Source organism: Nakaseomyces glabratus, chromosome H, assembly GCF_010111755.1.
Source record: "Nakaseomyces glabratus chromosome H, complete sequence".
Lineage (NCBI taxonomy): Eukaryota > Fungi > Ascomycota > Saccharomycetes > Saccharomycetales > Saccharomycetaceae > Nakaseomyces > Nakaseomyces glabratus.
In genome coordinates, this window is record NC_088958.1 from 39,922 (window position 1) to 59,877 (window position 19,956).

The 19,956-nt window shown below is 38.7% G+C and overlaps 9 protein-coding genes across 9 annotated transcripts; 3 read left to right on the forward strand and 6 right to left on the reverse strand.

Annotated features, from left to right (window-relative positions):
• Positions 1-44: 44 nt before the first annotated feature.
• LEU3 (leucine-responsive transcriptional regulator LEU3) lies at positions 45-2,867 on the reverse strand (the record flags this gene model as incomplete). Its single annotated transcript, XM_446815.1, has 1 exon — positions 45-2,867. One exon carries the CDS (start codon positions 2,865-2,867, stop codon positions 45-47), a length of 2,823 nt encoding a protein of 940 aa, XP_446815.1.
• A 1,499-nt stretch (positions 2,868-4,366) lies between these two features.
• GVI51_H00231 (class I SAM-dependent methyltransferase) lies at positions 4,367-5,221 on the reverse strand (the record flags this gene model as incomplete). Its single annotated transcript, XM_446816.1, has 1 exon — positions 4,367-5,221. The coding sequence occupies one exon, from the start codon at positions 5,219-5,221 to the stop codon at positions 4,367-4,369; it is 855 nt and encodes a 284-aa protein (XP_446816.1).
• Positions 5,222-6,478: 1,257 nt separating this feature from the next.
• GVI51_H00253 (uncharacterized protein) lies at positions 6,479-7,816 on the forward strand (the record flags this gene model as incomplete). The annotated part of the gene is made up of 1 exon (XM_446817.1): positions 6,479-7,816. The coding sequence occupies one exon, from the start codon at positions 6,479-6,481 to the stop codon at positions 7,814-7,816; it is 1,338 nt and encodes a 445-aa protein (XP_446817.1).
• A 369-nt stretch (positions 7,817-8,185) lies between these two features.
• On the reverse strand, positions 8,186-8,863 carry RPS5 (40S ribosomal protein uS7; the record flags this gene model as incomplete). The annotated part of the gene is made up of 1 exon (XM_446818.1): positions 8,186-8,863. One exon carries the CDS (start codon positions 8,861-8,863, stop codon positions 8,186-8,188), a length of 678 nt encoding a protein of 225 aa, XP_446818.1.
• A 1,763-nt stretch (positions 8,864-10,626) lies between these two features.
• IBA57 (Iba57p) lies at positions 10,627-12,120 on the reverse strand (the record flags this gene model as incomplete). Its single annotated transcript, XM_446819.1, has 1 exon — positions 10,627-12,120. The coding sequence occupies one exon, from the start codon at positions 12,118-12,120 to the stop codon at positions 10,627-10,629; it is 1,494 nt and encodes a 497-aa protein (XP_446819.1).
• A 1,014-nt stretch (positions 12,121-13,134) lies between these two features.
• Positions 13,135-14,658, reverse strand: ATP2 (F1F0 ATP synthase subunit beta; the record flags this gene model as incomplete). Its single annotated transcript, XM_446820.1, has 1 exon — positions 13,135-14,658. One exon carries the CDS (start codon positions 14,656-14,658, stop codon positions 13,135-13,137), a length of 1,524 nt encoding a protein of 507 aa, XP_446820.1.
• An 892-nt stretch (positions 14,659-15,550) lies between these two features.
• JHD2 (histone demethylase) lies at positions 15,551-17,773 on the forward strand (the record flags this gene model as incomplete). The annotated part of the gene is made up of 1 exon (XM_446821.1): positions 15,551-17,773. The coding sequence occupies one exon, from the start codon at positions 15,551-15,553 to the stop codon at positions 17,771-17,773; it is 2,223 nt and encodes a 740-aa protein (XP_446821.1).
• Positions 17,774-18,218: 445 nt separating this feature from the next.
• On the forward strand, positions 18,219-18,713 carry ILM1 (Ilm1p; the record flags this gene model as incomplete). Its single annotated transcript, XM_446822.1, has 1 exon — positions 18,219-18,713. The coding sequence occupies one exon, from the start codon at positions 18,219-18,221 to the stop codon at positions 18,711-18,713; it is 495 nt and encodes a 164-aa protein (XP_446822.1).
• Positions 18,714-18,927: 214 nt separating this feature from the next.
• On the reverse strand, positions 18,928-19,776 carry TDA4 (Tda4p; the record flags this gene model as incomplete). The annotated part of the gene is made up of 1 exon (XM_446823.1): positions 18,928-19,776. The coding sequence occupies one exon, from the start codon at positions 19,774-19,776 to the stop codon at positions 18,928-18,930; it is 849 nt and encodes a 282-aa protein (XP_446823.1).
• Positions 19,777-19,956: the final 180 nt, after the last annotated feature.

A 19,956-nucleotide genomic window follows, 5' to 3' on the forward strand; every position in this document is an offset into this window, starting at 1 on the left:
TAAGTACTTGATAACGTATAAAAATAGCTGTAGGTTAAATGTAACTAAAGTGTGGGATTGAATGCAAATTCATTCATTAAAATATCAACATCTTTCCAAACAACATCTGACTCCCAGTTATCCCAATTAGCCATAATTGAGTTAGGTGAATCATTTGTGGGGGTTGTATTGATATGATCATCCGAGAATGGTATTATGAATTGTTGGTTGGTCAAGTCATTGCTAGATTTAATACCAAGGTTGTCGTTCAGTATTGGAGATTGAGCTGTGGATTTTCCGTTTTGCAATTGACGTTCACTAAACTCTCCAGATGTTGCATTTCTATAATCGCTGGTTATTTTAGGTTTTTGGTTTCTTACAATATCAAACATTGATGTCTCTGGTGGTCTAATTAAGGATTTAGAGATTTCTTTTTTTCTAAGAACATCTGAATTTGGCCGAATGTATTGATTAAATGTTCCATTTCCTCTATTGTAAGATTCTGGTGACATCTTATTATTCGTGTTTGCGTGGACAGATTGATTATCATAAGTGCTACTATTTGGTGTATTTGTGAGACTACCATTACTGCTTCCAGTAGAAACGTTAATAGGATTTGGATCTAGTGGTATAGTTTCTATAATTCTTCTTGCTTTCATTTCAGGGTTCTTAACATGCGATAGCTTTATATCATTATTCTTAGCATCCTTAGATGTACCTTTTTCAATACCAGAATCAGATTCATCATCTTCGTCATTCTTTTCATCATTCTCTCCGGAAATATGAGACCTTTTAGATTCTCTTTCAAGCTTAGCCATACCAGATTTTTCTTTTAATATATACAAGCAATCAAAAAAAACACTAACAGCCATTCTAGATCTTACTGTTATACCTAGATTGAAATTTGTGAATTCTTCTACAAAACTGTTTTCTTTTTTTCTCTGTTCCTTTTTCCAAGATTCATACATGTTAGCGTACAATGACCATATGCTTCTCATTATACCCGACGACCGATAAGCCATATCGTGTTTCAAAACAGAGGCATTAAATGTTAACAAGACTGCATTCTGATATGCTTTTTTCCCGTATGCAACATCAAGCATAGGGGCTAGTGACGAATTTGCTAGTTTACTTATGATGCAGGCTGACTGCCAAATATTAAGAACAAAAACACCAGGAAGATATTTGATTATTGTGGGATTCGATTTCCACATACTATGAGCATGACTTAAAAACTCAATTGCTGCATTGTATGCTTTCACTAGTCCTTTTTTGGTCTCAAATAAAGCTTCTGTTTTATTTGATAATTGCATGAGATTATGGTTACCATCTTTGGATCCCACTTCCGACAAAAATGGATCGTTGAAATAATATGTCAATAAATGTGTCTTTGCAACTAATAACGAAAACTTCCTTATATCATCGATATTGGATTCCCTTAACGATAAATCCAAGTGAACAAGCTGCTGATTTAAGACCTGAATTAGTGGGTGAACAGTTTCTCGGTCAGCTACACCAACGACGTTGGTGCCATTGTTACTTATGGTGTTTATAACTTGATTTTCAAAACGTGCAATCTGTGTTAGCTGCTTCAAAGGCAATGGTATGTTTGTTCCCTTCATCTGATTGAATAACAGAGATGTGGAATTCAAAATGGAATTGTCAAAGGACGTGTAGGATGGGAAGCCAAAAGATGAGGCAATAAATTGTGAGACAATATTGCAGCATACCCACGTACGCAATTGTTCATTTATTAATTCAAAATTCGCTGTCGTGTATTCCTTGGAAAAGTCAGCACAATTTAAACCTACTCTTATTGCTTGGAACATTGCAGTACCGATAGTATTCCAGGATGTGTCTGCACTTAATGAGGAAGTTAACGGTGGCCAAAACGTATACAGCAAAAAAGCTTGGACAGAGTAGACAGATGCAACGTTTAATACAGGCTCGTCTGTTTCCGATGGTGTGTACCTTATAATTGGTGAAATAGTGATTTCAGCTAACACGGACTTCACCAAACCAGATAATTTTTTCATTAGGTGGGTAGACTGAGGCTTCCTTCGGAGACCAATTAGTAATATGACCCAAAAAAGACAAGGTGATAAATTGTATATTTTCTCCGCCCCATATTCTAGATTTACAACAGGAAGGAATATGTGATATTTTGTTGCAAACTCCTGAAATAGTTCAGCTATCTGCTGGCTTGAAACGTATACATCACCTAAATTTTTTGGTGAGCATTTAAGTTGTTCTTCTGTCATTTCTGAAAAGTGAAAAACAACATTTGCACTTTTATCGTAATTTTCTTCAGATATTGTTTTATTACCATTGCTATCTATATGCGCTGCCACTGGGCTATTTTCTTCTTGATAGTTAATTGAATTTATGATCGAGGTTTCTTGGTTTTCTTGCTGCCATTTCTTCATGTTCTCATCTTTCATTTTTTTTATTTTATCTTTGGTAAAATTACTGTTATCTAGTAATTGTTGCTGCTCTTCCTCAATCCTTTTTAAAATCTGTTCCGAAGAAAGATTACTTAGTGTTGCAGTTAGCTCCTTGAATCGTTTCTCAATGGCCTCGTTTCTAGCTCTCTTATATGTTCTTCTGAAATCTTTCTTCAAAACACATGGAACGCCTTTCTTTTGACATCTAGTACATGGTTCTGGCGCTTTATCATGTGCGTCACATTTAGACTTCTGTTGACGGCATTCTACACATGCAACTCTCTTTTTCTTCTTGGGTTTCTTTGAACCGTTGGTTGGTGAAGATTGTGGAGGTAATTCTGGGGTCACACTAGCCTCTTCGGAGTTAGGAGCACGATTCGTTAGATTTATATCGCTTTGAATATCTGAAAAAGGTGTTCCAAATCCAGGGCTTACAGAATCCATAGTTATGATTTGAAAATCATAAAATTGTTTTGTTAAAATCTTTGCACTATCCCGTTAAATTAGTAAGGGCAACACTTGTTAGAATAAGCGAGATTTTAATTTTGAAAGGTGCTGTGCCAAATTACAAGTTTATGAGTCTATATTTTTGCTCTAATGGCTTCTGAAAGAAAGAGTTATATTTGATCAATGACCTCCACAATTATTATTCGGCCTGATTTAACTTGTGCCTATCGCAGTTTTCCTGAGTCTCAGTGGTTTAAAAAGAACTCCGATAATAGACGTATGTCTTTGTATGTCTCTTACTAAACCTTGCTCTGGTATACAAAGAACTCAAAGAATAACTCAAGCACACAAACTTCCATTGTCAGCTTTGCAGATGAGTTCCTGACTTCATCGTTAGCCGTATGCACTATTTTGAATTCGAATTTTTCTGATTTTTTTTTTTTCACGATGAGCTGAGTCCTTTTTTTCTTTTTCTTGGAATTATCCTTTAGTGCTATAGGCGTTGCCATGTTGACATAACCCTTCAAACTTCAATATGCTGGCTACGTAGTCGAGCCTTTTGCACCATTGGTCATTCAAGAAAACATATCATCACTCATATATATACTTTCTGTAAATAAGTTGCTCAGAGATGAAATATGAGAAAGATATGTCTTACTGTGTACAAAAAATTGACGTAATAAAATTATTAATGCTTTGCCATTGAGTACTTCAAAAACTTCTCAATGAAATCAGAGTTTAGCTTTGGATTAGATTTAAAATCTGCATAATAAATCAATTGGCTCGTATGTGTGTAATTGTTCTTATCATTGAGACTCAAAATTAATGCTACTCCTCCTTGATATAAGATGTTACAAGAAAAAGTCAAATAGAAGTATTAAGTATCTGGTTGTTCTTGACCTTACTTAATATATAGAAATTGTGTTATATGAAATATGCTGAATTTACCTTATACATGAGTCAGGGTCCTCACAAAGAATGAGAGAAAACTCTTTATTTCCTCTCTAAATTCAAACCTACAAAAGCAATCTGTAGATTAATACTGAAACTACCTTCCCCCTAACTGGAGTGTAACCTGCAGAGAATTACAATAAGTGATTGTGATTGAGAAAAGAGGATGATCTTAGGTTCCCCTTACTAACAGTTTGATGATTATCTTTTATCTCATCACTCTTTTCCGACAGGCAGAGAAATGACGTAGGAAATAGATAAGTGGGAGGCCGGTGCCGGTGAGATGCTGACTTCGACTATCCACCGGTGACTTGGATTAAAAGCGACAGTCATGATGGATTAATAAGATTTCAAGAAGGTCGATAAGATAATATGATTCACCTGAAGTAAATTGTGTGACGTATCTAGTATGCCAGTAATTTTTAAAAAAAAAAAGATTTATTAGTTTAGTTATAAAGTGTTTATGTGTTGCAATATAGAAGAACTACTTATCTAAATATGATATGATCGTATGAACAGTATAAAAAAATTGTTTTTGTAGTCATTCAAATTGCCCTTGCAAATGTATAGAAAGTTTTCCATGAAACATGGATTTTGGTGTCAAGATCGTAATTGTTCTCCAAAATCTTATCTATAACTTCATCGATAATGTCCTTCTTATTGGCATTCTTTGGATCATGCTTCCATTTATAATAAATACCCCATGTTTGCAAATATTCTCTCAAGTTCTGGACAGTCATTTCACAAATCATTTTGAATGGTGCAGATTCATAATTGGCTTCACGTGGATTATAGACCTTCAAATCGACTTCCTTGAATAAAGAGTCGTTCAACTTTATGTTGCGGTAATAGCTTGCAATGATGTCTACAGCGGGTTTTTCCCAATATGGGGCCAATTTTTCCTCTCCAAAGCAAAAGTCATACAAGGCATCATCGACTGCTGGTAATTCCAATACAACAGGCTCCAAGTAACCCCAATAAGCAAGTGTTCCGTCAGCTCTCAAGTTCTTGTGCACTTCATCCTGGAATTTATCGAGGTTGAAATACTGGATGGCTTCAGCAGAGACGACCATGTCACATTGACGCTTGTTTTGTCTTTCACCGAGAAAGGTAAAGTCTTCACCGCCTGCAACATGAAAGTTCACGTTTTTGGCTGGGTTTCCATTGTTGGCGGCCTCGATCATTCTTTCGGAATAATCAGTTCCGATAATTTCGTTAGTATCATTGAAGACCTCACTCAATTGCAACGTAGCAGTACCTGGACCGCACCCAACATCGACAATCAAATCACATTTACCGTTGTGGTATTGTTGCAAGTGCTTGTAGAACTCCAATGGGTATTGTGGTCTGGACTGCTTGTATCCTTCGGAGTTAAAGTTGCTCTTTGAAAAAGAAGACATTGCTATAAGTTTCAAGAGTGAAGTTATAAGATAAAGGCTAAGTACTATATACTAGTTAATAAAGATCGTTGTTGTTTTATCTTAGTCTGATTCTATTAGTATTACCAATAAAATTCGGACTCGCTGTGCTAAACAAAGGGCAGAAATTGTATCTCTGAGATCTGTTTAATATGATTTTGTTATAGTGTTCTGTACTGACAATTGAAATTTCACAAGTAGCATAAAAGGTCGAGAAAACGTTTATTGGTCAAACCTTGGTAAAATGCTCACTATTTATACTTTTTCATTTTCATAATTTTACAGGGGTTTTCCCATATGCCATAACTGAAACCCCTTGGCTAATTGCAGTCTCAGGTTTCTATAATTGGAAGGGCTCACTGGTTAAGCCTGTGCAAAAGAAAGTAAGTGTATATGCCAGAATAATATAAAGTGGGGTAATCAAACCCACGTACAGATTATCTTTTTGTTCTAAAAAAAGAAATTAACTCACACCTAATGCTCTGCGGTATTTTTATATACGAGGATTATACTGTGAAGCCCCCCCCCCCATTGTTTCTCTAATGTGTGGCCGTGAGTGGCAGCGTGGAAAGAAAATTGTTTTCCATTTTTGTTTGTTTTTCAAAATTACGTCATTTTAAATTGAAGAGGTTTCAACATCATCAGCCCAACAGTTTCAATCGAGATATACTGTATTGGAAGTATTACTGCTGATTATATCCAGCTCATAGCTGAAGCAAAGTATTCTGTATAGCAAAGAATATACGCTCTATGTGATACAGTGTAAATGATATGTAGTTACTATATCGAGGGTTCTTCCAATTAGGAATGAAAAATTATTTGGTTGACGTTGTAATGCATAAAACTATGGGCCCATGTATGTGGTCACGTTTGCTTAGTACTTTGTTGGCGTTGATGTATCTTAACTATCTGTTATGTAAGATCGAATTGGTCATATGACTATTGTCTTCCGACTTTTCTCCATGATAGTGTCTAGCTTTCGTTGACTTGATTCTGTAAACTGCATTAGAAAAATCATAGAGACAAATGTTAACAGAAATGTACGCACAGTTTGAGTAAGGAAAAGTAGAAACTTTCTGAAGAAAAAAAAAAAATAAGAGCTTGCGATGCGATGAGCACGATATTCAAACAGCTAGCAACAGTTTATAAGACAGCACCATTTTTATTTCTTGTTCAGTAGTAGAAAAATTGAGATTAGAATTGGGCTATCCTCACGGCAAAATTAGCTTCCTTCTTCTGATGAGGTTTAGACAGAATGTGGTGGGGGCACCTAGAGATGTTAAGCTCTTGTGGGCGTCTGTATTTCTGCGTTTACTATCTTATGGTATAACAAATCAAGTGCTCACGTTGTTATTAAGTGGGATACACATGGGTGAAGACCGTATAGGTCTTTTTATGTCCCTAACCTTAGTTGGTGATGTGTTGTGTTCTTACATTCTTACATGGTATGCTGATTCATGGGGAAGAAGAAGGGTGTTGATCTACGGATCTATCATGATGATGCTGAGTGGTATTGTGTTTAGTTACTCGGAGAATTTCCACGTCTTGCTGATATTTGCCATTTTTGGTGTTATCTCGCCATCCAGCGACGAAGTGGGTCCCTTTAAATCGATTGAAGAATCGATGATTGCACATCTATCATCAAATGACAAGAGGCCAGATGTGTATGCTATGCATAGTTTGGTTGGTACTGTAGGCAGTGCTTTAGGTGCAATATCTTGTGGGGTGTTTATTAAATTCATCAAGTCTCATGGTTATGCTACAACTGATGTAGAGAGTTATAAATTAGTTTTTAGACTATATGCGTTCATTGCATTTATGAAAGTTATTATAATGTTTATGTTATCAGAAAAGACAGAGTTGGACAGCCATTTTCATGATCATATTGAAGATAATAATTTATCAGAGGCTATTGTACATGATGAATTGACACCACTAGTAGAAACAGCTGCGCATAAAAACGAGATCAATAAGTCGAGAGCACTCTCAAAGGAAACTAAGGCAACATTAACTAAGTTGCTGGTAATCTTCATGGTGGATTCATTAGGTTCAGGTTTTATGACTAGTGGATGGATGGTTTATTACTATAAGAATATTTTCCTACTATCACCAGTTGCATTAGGTACCATGTTCTTTGTTTCTCAGGGTGTTCAAGCTTTATCTACATTGCCATCATCGAGTATTACTAGGAGACTTGGACCAGTTAAGACAACACTAGCAGTTCAAATACCATCGGGTATTTTTTCAATACTGATTCCATTTGCTGTAAATTATTTGCCGCTCTCGATATTTCTGTTGAACTTACATTTTGCAACAATGGCAATGGATGTCACTCCAAGGCAAATAATTTTGACGAATTTGTTCAAATCTAGCGAACTAACTAGAGTCATGGGTATAGTAAATATTGGTAAAACGTTTGCGCGCTGTATTGGGCCAATATTTACAGGTCTGCTTGCAAGTAAAGGCTTACTGTGGTGTTGTTATATCATAAGTGGTTCCTTAGTTATTACCGCCGATGCCATATTAGCATTCTGGTTTTTGTCGATCGACCATAAGATTAAGGCACAATGTTCATAATGTCTGTATATAAATAAGGACAGTATATTTGAATAATATGTTTGTTTGATATAGAGTGAATGTTTATACATTATATAGAAATGTCATTATTTTAAAGATTATATTTCAGCACGTTCATAGTTTTAGATTGAAATCAGCAGACTGATATATCAGAGTAAAGCTAGCCTTGCCTCTTGGGGGTATATAATTTTTAAACGAGAGAAGTATCCTATTGTTAAAATGGTGATAATGGCTTGAGTTGTATTGTATTAGATTATAAACTAAACTAAGATAGAAAAAAAGATTGTACAGAAATAAAAGAAAAAAAAGATGACGTTTCCAGTATTCTTTGAAAAGAAGCGTATATGCTCTTCCCCTCTTTTTCCTTTCTTAACGGTTGGACTTGGCGACACGTTCCAATTCGTCCTTCTTCTTGATAGCGTAAGAAGTAGAAGAACCCTTGGCGGCGTTAATCAATTCTTCGGCCAAAGTTTCAGCAATGGTCTTGATGTTTCTGAAGGCAGCTTCTCTAGCACCGATGGTCAACAAAGCAATAGCTTGGTTAACTCTTCTCAATGGAGAAACATCGACGGCTTGACGTCTGGCAGCACCACCACCACCGACTCTGGTGGTGTCTTCTCTTGGACCAGTGTTGGTGATAGCGTCAACAACAACTTGCAATGGGTTTTGTTCGGTCAAGATGTGGATGATTTCCAAAGTGTGCTTAATGATTCTGACGGCCTTCAACTTCTTACCGTTGTTTCTACCGTTCATCATCATGGAGTTGGTTAGTCTTTCGATGATTGGACATTGAGCCTTTCTGAATCTCTTGTTGGCGTAACGACCGGAGGTGTGAGCAACGAAGATTGGTTGTCTAATTTGGACGTAGTCGACCAAGGATGGGTCCTTCACTTCGACATCCTCAAAAGACCACTTGTTGAACAACTTAATTTCAGTGGAACCTCTTTGAACCTCTTCTGGGATTGGAGTAGCCAAGGTGACTGGAGTGAATTCTTCAACAACTTCGAACTCTTCTTGAACTTCAACTGGAGCTTCTGTGTCAGACATCTTGTTACGGGACTGGTCCTTTTTACGTTGATTTATTCTAAACTTCGGTATAGTATTAAAAATATATATAACCAGAAATAAGTATTAACCCAAACGTTTGCAAAATAATAAGCGTCTGTTTCAGTAATATTGTGCAATCTCTAATTGACAATAGTTAACGAATGTTCAAACTGTTAATTGAGGGCTCAGTGCTAGTGTATTGTGTTACCTCTGTGCTCTTGGTAGTCTATTGCAAGCTAGCAGGATTTTGCAAAAAGAACACAAGATTTGAGATTTTGCTAAGAAACCTACAGAGGGAGCTATTGACAAAAAAGATTTTCAAACTTGGAACATACGGGTCTCTACGGATAGTTTACAGGAAAGAGTGGATGATGGTAAGTGCTAGACGGGGACTTGGAAGGAGCTAGGCAGGGGCCAGCAAGTCCAGCAAGTCCAGGCAAGGGTCATTAGGCAGAGATGTTTAGCTTTAGGAAGAGTATAGGCAAGGCAAGGCTAGGCAGGACCAGGCAAGGCTAGGCAGGTCTAGGTAGGTCTAGGTAGGGCTAAAACGGGGTTGTGTAGGCTAGGCAGAAAGTAATCTAGCTAGTTGGTGTGAAGAGTGAAGCAGAACCAACATTTGGGCAAGAGCTTGTTCCATCCCTCATCGCAAGCACCCCTCTCCTCTGTACGCATACTCACTGCGCCTGCCCATAAGAACAGTAGTGAAGGGTGGAAGGTCTTTCACAGACAAGCACAGAGTACCACACTGAAACGCCTTCACATTGTAGACAGCTGTCTTTCAGGCTGGGAAGCAACATGCTCCTGCAATCTCGTAGTGGGGGAAGGAGCGTCATCCCATCCTGTGTCACGCTTGTGCTCTGGGTAGGCCGGCCAGATAGTAGCCCAACATGTTGGAAAACATAAAACCACAAAAAAATTAGGAACCCCATTCCCTAGAGACGTACATGAATGTATGGGTGTTTTTCTCGGTAGGTAAGGATGTAAAGTGCGATAGAAAAACAGTCACAAAATAAAATAAATACGTCGTTTGTGATAAAGAACAGGCCACTGTTAAAACGCGACACCACTCCCCCAACGCCTTACTTCTGATGATACTAGTACTTGTTTACCCCTTGCCCAATGGGTAGGACAATGTACTGAAATGGTTTTACAAGATCACAAGTTAAGAGTCTTGAACAGATAAGCACTGTTTGGTCCGGGTATTAATGCTATCTCAATGGACTTCCGGTGTGCTCGTCTATTGTGCATACCGGTTTGGGGGAGAGGGTGTTAGGCAAAGGAGAAAGTAGTCAGCTGACTTGTCATTTGTAGTCACCGCTAGGAAAAATAGTGGTGTCCCCTAAATTTAGCACCTCTTTTATTCAGGTTGTTCATCTGCAGTTTCTCTGTCAAATTGATCTTATAAGCCTTCTGCAGGGATCCTCAGAGACATCTTTGTCTGACAAACCGTGTTATATCTCTATGAATCACATGATCTCACATCGGACACAAGGAGTTCATAATATATTTAACTAATACGATAAATAATAACATAATTTATCTACCAATTGGTTTTTCGTTTGTTACTTCTTTTAGATGTCATGTAATATCAATATGAATATAGTTTATTATAATTCCGTTTTTTTTTTATCATAATCCTGATGCTGTATAAATACTATTTACTAAAGTGGAAGAGAGGTACTCTATTTAAATAAAAATGGAAATGGGAAACTGAAAACAAAAATAAACGAGGTAGAAGATAGGGAGCAAAACATCATTCATTATTACTGACTGCTTTTCCACTCATTGTACCAAATTGGTCTTTGTGGTGTAACGTCGATTTTCTCTTGGCCTATAGTCAAGAAAAACTTGGAAGGTGTAGGAGTATCGTAAATATTTTTAAAGTGCTCGATTCTGAAAAGTGCAATACCGTATTTACCATCAAATGATATCAGCGTACCAGCGGCTTTTTTTCTTTGTCTCAGTTTGGTACTAGCATTGCCGAATGGAGAGTTGCCAAATGGTGATGGTGCGGTAGATTGCAGTGGTTCTGGCTCTTGGTTTTTGGGATCAACCTCTACTTCAATGTCAGGATATTTATCACATTCATTTAATAGTTTAACCGCTTGCTCTGACAAGTTTTCGAATTCAATAGGAATTAGTCTTTTCCTCAGGATACCTGTAGAGTATGTTCTTGCAGTTAGTTCTTGTCCCACATAACAACCTTTGTTATTGCTGACAGTATTAGGAAAATAGTCGAAGTTTAATTCAAGTGGCATCAAACTATCCGGTTGGATGGCATCTGAGCCATCCAAAAACCCATACTGAAGCTTACATTGTTTGAAGAAACTGCTATCCTTTTCCAATTTCTCAAATGTAAAAGGGAAAGCTTCAGAATTGAATGCGTCAAATGCATTATCGACATCTTCAGTAGTTACAATCCTGAAGAATTGTGGTGCTGTACCATCGTTGTTAAGTAATGTTTCTGTTCTTCTCTCAATGTAAAAACCCAATATCTTATTGCTGATTTTGGGAAATAGAGATGTTATAAATGATTCCGCAAACTCATTTGATGCTTCGGCGTTTTTAAGATAGGTAAGAGGCACGTAAACGTTATCTATCCATGGATTTGGATCATTTTGAGTTAATCCTGGAAATGATATGAAGAAATCCCATGTCTTAGTGTTCTTAACTTCTTCAAATTTTATCTTATTATGCAGCTTGTGTGACTCAAAAGATGTTAACATCCGAGGTATTATATCCTTGTCAAACTCTAGCAGATATTCTGGATATAGCTTAATCTTGGCTTCGGTTTGATCGTTTACTACACCAGGAGATGGGTATATTATAGAGTCCGTTACAAGTTTGCCTTTACCATTCAAGAACGCACTATAGATACCAAAGCGTGAGAGATATGGCCCGTTGTGACTTTCGGCGTTATAAATTCCCCAGTTGCCTTTCTTCTCATTGAACTCCGGGGACTCGTTATTATTAGTGTCCTTCTTATTTTTTTCATCACTTACTTCAATTGTAGTTAGATTCTTCTTAACAAAAGTTGGTAATAGCTTTGAAGTAACTAATCCATTGAGAAAACCTATTGTGTCTGGTCCTCTAACCTGTAAGTATGATTTATTAGGTATTTCACCATATACCAGAAGAGCATTGTCCAAATTTGTTGCCTTTATAGAACTTATAAATCTCCGACCACATTGTATAGAAACTGCATTCTTACTTGATCGTGTCAAGTCTAATATTGAGCGTGTTAACGTTTTCATCATTGCATTGCACTTCACTGTTCAAATGGTTTTATAAGGGATTTCAATTTCGGAAAAGCGAAACTGGAAGTTGAAAGTAGTGTTGAATGGATAGTGTTGAATGGATTGGTCGGCTTTCTAGACTATGCAAAGAAGCAAATAGCAACTTATATAATTATCAATCTTGTACATGAAAATTGAACTGGTTAAATGTAGCATTCTCGAGAGAAAATCAGTCTTGTCACTTACTGGTGACTATGTCATTAGTAAGCACGATTTATCCAGAGCGAGGTGACAATAATACAAAACAAATCACATTGATTAGGCAATTAATTACAAATATGTAGAATATTCTTTAAATTTTTGTTTTCTGTATAGAAATCATATTTACTAGTAGATTTGGCTATATATGAAAAATACCCAAGTTAGTAAAGACTATCTTGGATACAATTCATTTTGTGTGGATCTTGGAAATAGAATATAAAAACTGATATGGGGGTTTCATTGAACATCTATGAAACATCAACAAAAGATAATCCAGCTTTTAAGTAGTCTAACATATAGCATATATGCGCAATCTTGTATCAATACAAAATTGAAAGACTTATTCCATCTAAAGCCTTTATAATAAGGAATATTAACAAATAAAGATCGAACAAGATAAATTAAAGGTAACAGTAGAGGGAATATGATGTCTTTCAACATTCGCCAATAATTATTCTGATAGAAAGTTGGATCATCCTCAAAGAGTACCCGGCTAATTCAATCAAAACTCGAATAATTGGCTAATGCGCAGAGGGGAAAATGTCGAAAACCTTGAGATATTCACAGATAATTCCTTTCCTTATGGTATTGTTGATATTATCTAAATCATGATATCAAGTGGCCCTTTAGGTAAAGTAATAAAACTGCAAAAGCTAGGTCAAAAATTGTGGATGCCAAAAAATTTACAACGAGAACAAAATGTACAATAGTCGATTAAAACAAGGGAAAAAAAGTCGAGAGTATAAGTCTCGATTTTCATTCTGTTTTACCAACTTATGAAGCTTCAGCAGCCAACTTTTCAGCCTTAGCAACGACATCTTCAATACCACCGACCATATAGAATGCATTTTCTGGAAGATCATCGTACTTACCTTCCAAGACAGCCTTGAAAGAGGAGATGGTGTCCTTCAATCTGACCAGCTTACCTTCGATACCGGTGAAAACTTCAGCGACAGCGAATGGTTGGGACAAGAATCTTTGGATCTTTCTTGCTCTTTCGACGGTTAGCTTATCTTGTTCGGACAATTCATCCATACCCAAAATGGCGATGATATCTTGCAGAGACTTGTAAGTTTGTAAAGTTTCTTGGACCTTTGTGGCGACGTTGTAATGCTCTTCACCGACAACGGCAGCGTCTAGCAATCTAGACTTGGAGTCCAATGGGTCGACAGCTGGGTAGATACCCAATTCTGAGATACTTCTGGACAAGACGGTGGTGGCGTCCAAGTGCGCGAAAGTAGTGGCAGGGGCAGGATCTGTTAAATCATCTGCAGGCACGTAGACGGCTTGGACGGAAGTGACGGAACCCTTCTTTGTGGTGGTAATTCTTTCTTGCAACAGACCCATATCGGTGGCCAAGGTTGGTTGATAACCGACGGCGGATGGGATACGACCTAGCAAAGCGGAGACTTCTGAACCGGCTTGGGTGAATCTGAAAATGTTGTCGACGAACAGCAGGACATCTTGACCTTCTTCATCTCTGAAGTATTCTGCGATGGTCAAACCGGTCAAGGCGACTCTGGCTCTGGCTCCTGGTGGTTCGTTCATTTGGCCGAAGACCAAGGCGACCTTAGAGTCACCTTCCAAGTTGATGACACCGGTTTCCTTCATTTCTCTGTACAAATCGTTACCTTCTCTGGTTCTTTCACCGACACCTGTGAACACGGAGAAACCACCGTGAGCCTTTGCGATGTTGTTGATCAGTTCTTGGATGAACACGGTCTTACCGACACCGGCACCACCGAACAGGCCGATCTTACCACCTCTGGCGTAAGGGGCTAGCAAGTCGACGACCTTGATACCTGTTTCCAGGACTTCGGCGGCGGTGGACTGTTCTGCGAAGGAAGGAGGGTCGGCGTGGATAGGCTTTCTCAACTTTGAGTTGATTGGGCCACGCTCGTCGATAGGTTCACCGATAACGTTGATGATTCTGCCCAGGGTCTCTCTGCCGACAGGGACGGAGATTGGGGCACCTGTGTCGACGACCTTCTCGCCTCTGACCAGACCTTCGGTACCGTCCATGGCAATGGTTCTGACGGTGTTTTCACCCAAGTGCTGGGCGACCTCCAGGACCAGTTTCCCCTGTGGGGTCTTGATCTCCAGAGCGTTCAGGATAGCTGGCAAGTTGGACTCTTCGAATTGGACATCGACGATAGCACCAATGACAGCACTAACTTTACCAGAGGCTAGAGCAGCAGTAGAGGCGAATCTCACTGGGGAGTTGAATTTGGAGGCCATCCTAGCAGCTTGCAAAGCAGCACGGGAGGATGGCGCAGCGTATAGTCTAGGCAATACCATTGTTAATAGTTGAGCTTAGAGTTGTTGTTACAAGTCTGAAAAAAAAAAACAATTTTTAGCTTATTATGTATCTATGTATCTTACAAGATAGAGGTTATTATATATATAGTTTATTCGAGGGATTGGGAAGTGAAAGCTAATTGGTCTCAACTGAGTGTCTCTCCTACTTGCATTTTGCACTGGTACTCACACTCCAGCACTCTAAGCACTTCATTGCCAACACCACCGTAAAGCACTTCCCTGCGAAGGAGAGGCAGTCCACATCGCAGTTTCGCAGTTTGTATGGCAGAGAGGCAGAGAGGCAGAGAGGCAGAGAGGCAGAGAGAGTTAGAGCGTAAACAAACGCAGTGCTAGCTGAAGAGCCCTTCCCAGTATACAGGGCAGAGAAAAGGGTGAGTTGGGAAATCCTCGAATCCTATTGGATGAAGGGCAGAGAGAGACGGAGAGACGGAGAGACGGGAGAGACGGCAGAGAGTGACGGGAACTTGGCGGGGGGGAAGTACGCATGCACGGGTTGTGTCAGTGTGTACGTATATACCACCTGATATACGTGAGAAAGTAGTTCATATCACTATTTCCTTGTTATCACTCGAGCCACGAGACCCTGTTCGTATACCGCAACACACATCCATTGAGGATAAATGATTTACGTTTCTTTTTGTATTGTGCCTTCGAAAGTTGTCTGTGCGCCCTGTCCGTGCCCTGTCTGTGCCCTGTCCGTGCACTCCATTCTAAGTCGAGGCCCAAATACGTCACTTACTTTGCCATTCAAGGAATAGTAATTAGATGTTAGTTGTTACATTTGTATCTATAAAAGAGTCTACTTAGAGTCTACTTAGACTCTCCTTACAACCTCTTCACAACCGCTTCACAGCCTCTTTACAACCCTTCTATGTATGCTATGGAGGTGCCTGTGGTATACCCTACTGAGGAAGAGTTCGCCGATCCCATCGATTACTTGAATCAGCCCGCTCTGCGGCGCCTGGGGAAGGTCTACGGGATGGTGAGGATAGTGCCCCCCGCGGGGTTCAACCCGCCGCTGGCACTGGACAAAGCCAGGTTCAAGTTCAAAGTGCGGTGGCAGAACCTTAACGAGCTCCAGCTGCTGAACAGGGCCCGCTTGTTCTTCATAAACAACTTGAACACTTTCAACAGGCTGAAGGGACACCCTGCCCACTTGGAGCACACATATGTGCGCGTCGCCACTGCAAGGCTGCACCTGTACGACCTATACATCCACATCATGCAGAGGAAGGGACTGCTGCCCACGAAGTCGGTGCTCGTCGACAAACCGCTGTGGAGGTCCTTCCTTTCAAGGAACAAGCTCAGCCACACGGTGTCCCCAGAGCAACTCGTACAGGTGTTCACTTCTTACCTGCAGGACTATTACTCATACCTCTACAGAATGTACAGGAAAACTGGCTCCGGCAGCATATACAATGCAATGTTGTACAAGGAGGCCATACCACACTCTGCACTGCAAACCAATGACCTGGATTCACAGGATGATCAGGATCACCAGGACAACCAGGACAACCAGGATGACAGGAATGAACAGGGTGAAGAAACTCTACGAACTCAGGAACCTACGCCAGACGAACCAGTACACCATATGGCCAGGATGTCCGCCGCTGTGGGAGCTGATGACTCCGAACTGCAGGACTGGTGCCCCATATGTAAACATATCCCGAAAGATAACGAACTAGACGACGTCTCTTACTGTGACAGTTGTAGCCAGATCTTCCACAACAGGTGCATCAAAAATAATAACTACTTGAACAACGCCAGTGGAGAATGGATCTGTAATAATTGTATTATTGGAAACGGATTTTATGGGTTCAAATACAGCACACACTACTTTACACTGAAAGAATTTGAACAGAAGTACGGGACAGATGAGAGCCCGGATGTGGATAAGCTTGAAAAGGAATTCTGGGATCTAGTGGGTAACCAGGACGTGAAGACCACAGTTCCTTATGGCGCCGATATTCATAGCGAGGACCCAGCTGAATTGACTGGCTTTCCAACTAACGATAAAACTTATAGCACACACCCAATGAACTTGCTTAACCTGCCCCAGGCTAGTAGTTCGCTGCTGCCATTCCTGAATAGAAACATCTCGGGTATGACAATCCCATGGATATATGTAGGCTCGAAGTTTTCAACATTCTGTTGGCATTTGGAGGATCAATACACGTTAAGCGCAAATTATCAACATGAGGGTTCACCCAAGGTTTGGTACAGTATACCAGATAACTCCTGTGACAATTTTCACAAGCTACTACATGATTTGACCCCTGATCTTTTTGAGAAACAACCTGATCTATTACATCAGTTGGTCAGTCTTATCTCACCGTATGACCCATTGTTCAAGAAATATAATGTCAAGTGGTATAAGGCGGTTCAGCATCCTAACGAATATATAGTAACATTCCCAAAGTGCTACCATGCAGGTTTCAATACGGGGTATAATATTAATGAGGCTGTTAACTTCACGAGCGAATCGTGGCTACCTTATGGATTGGAAGCCATATCAGACTATCAACTTACGAAGAAAATGCCTGTGTTTGATATGTATGAGTTGATGGTGAATATTCTAGTAATGTATTATCGTGATAATTTGCCGTCTCCAGTAAGCGATGCTTTCTTACAACACTGCCACCATGAACTCTTATCATATATCAACAAGGAAACAAGAAATATTTTTTCGGTAATGCCATTTATTGCACAAGAGAGACTTCTGCATGTTAGTAATCAATTACATCTTGATAGTGAAGATACCAAAGAATACATACAGGAGGATGACGAAGATGGTTTCTTTTGTGCTAGTTGTTCTACTATGTGCTCTTTTGTATTTGTATTACAGTGCAAACTTGATAGGTCTAGACATGCTAAAAGAAGAAAGACTACAAATAACGATAACCACTTATTGAAGGTTCGAGAATTTAAAAAACATCTTGAAGAAGATTCTGATTCCCAAGTGCTTTGCCTGACCCATTTCTTGGAATGTAAAGACAAATCAGAAACTATCAACAGTTTAATCTCTCTCAGAGAATTTAACGAACTCCATCATATCCTTAAGTTATCTGGTAATAAGATGGATGGAATAAAATGACTTTGCGGTCAAACAAACATATGATACCCATTTTCAAATTTATGATTTTGATAATTTACAGCTTGTAACAATTTAATATTAAAACATGCCATTTGATTGCAACATGATATTCATTTCACTAATATTAATACATCCCGGAATCGAATACACAAATGACACTTTTTTATAAATAATAGTTCTATATAATTTTGTTTAATAATGAAATTTTTTTAATGTTTTGGTCTCACGAACAGCCTATTACATTTAGGTCGGCATTCATATTCAGTAACCTCTTTCAAATAAATCAACTTAACAGAGGCAAAAAAGCCAAAATACACAAGAGCATAGTATACTTAACAGACTATCATAAAAGGTTAGTGGTATTCAAAGGATACAAAAAGCAGAGCAGCCTGGTTATAGATATATTGCTTTATCAAGGAATAGAGATTCGCATTACTAGAACAAAATGGGAATTTTATCAGCGCAGAACTTAATATTGTTGAGAAGTGCACTACTTCTCACTATTGCATTCTTTTGCATAAAGAATGTTAACAGTATATTACAGAATTCATTTTTCCTTGTGTTATCTCAAGCAATGGAGCTTCCAGCTCTTTCAATGTCCCAATATAGTGGTCAATTAGGTATGTTCAGTATGCTATTCTTCTTTGCTGCTCTTAATGACCTGGTACCGCTAATGGAGGACAACAAAACATACTTCCGTTCAATCGTTCCTGTCAGATTGACAGTCTTCTTCATCATTGGTGCCATTGCATATCTATGGACTGAGAACCTATACTTTCACAACAATGCCGTATTTATCTACTGCTTTATTGAAATATGGATTAATTTCCTTCTACTTAATGCTGTTAGGGAAGAACGTAATGAAGAGTTTAAGAGAGAGCACAGATTTATGAACGATGATTTGATTGAGGAACCTGCCCCTTTCGAAAAAGCAGAGTAGATAAACTGTTATCAAAAAAGATACTATATTGAATGGCCTGCAGTTCTGTATGTCATAATTGCATAAAAAATATTGTTGCATAGAAATTTAAAGGCAATTGATACATCAATATATTATATATATAAATAGAGTCCGATAACATCAAAAAAGTTAAAATCAGATAAGTAAGCCATAAAACATCGTATACTTGAAGAACTGAAAACGTCATATAACATTAGTCTTGCTTTTTACTTGGAGATGCCATTTTCTTGGCAATCTTAAGCATCTTAGAGAACCATAAAACATTGAGTAAACTCATGGTGATATTTAGTGAAAGAACCACTGCACCAGCCAAATATGGTAGCTCATATCTAGCTCTCCAAAACTGTCTTAGTAATAATAGATTACAGCTCCAGCCCCAAACTATACGGACACCAAAGAATGTTAGCAATAATAATAGACCATTTATCATATTCAACCAATTAGGAATTACTGGACCGGATGAAGATTTATGTTTGTGGTTTAATTGAATCGTGTACCAGTTCATGTTGACAAATGGGGTACTAGCTTCAAATAGCAAGTACTTACCTACCCATGGTTGGCAAAATGGTGTTAAAATAGCTAACATCACTACCAATGACCCCACGGCATGGAATAAGAACTCAAACCCGTAAATTGAGAAGTGACGTAAACATAGCGCTAGATCCCATACAAAATAGCCACAACTTAGAGCGCTGACCATTGAGCACCATGGATTTACATAAGTAGCAATGTTTAGATCAAATGGTAGAGCCAAGACCGGAAGCAAAATAGCAATAGATATCACTGCCTGGATCATTGACACCGTGTGCACATCAAAGTCCAGTTTAAGCTTCTTATCTGTTATATCAGAGTAGTGTTTGCCAAAAAAGTACCTGTTTATTTTTGGTGCGATAGTATACTGACAGACTTGGTAAAAGATGAAAGCGTATACTATCTCATGTAAATGCGCAAGCCACAGGTTATCTAGTCGATCAGGGTACCACGACAAACCGAACAGAGGCTCATAGTACCCAGCAGCAACGGTATCGTTTAGGGAAGACATAACTGGTTATTGAGTAGAAACAAACAGAAATGGTCAGTAATATTCTGTTAGGATAGCCTTGATGATTGGTATTTCTTTGGGTATCAGATTCTTTCAACACCAAAAAATGCAAAACCAGAATTCCCAAGAAATCACCAACTATTTATATCCTTTTAGGTTACAAAACTACTACTGTATAGA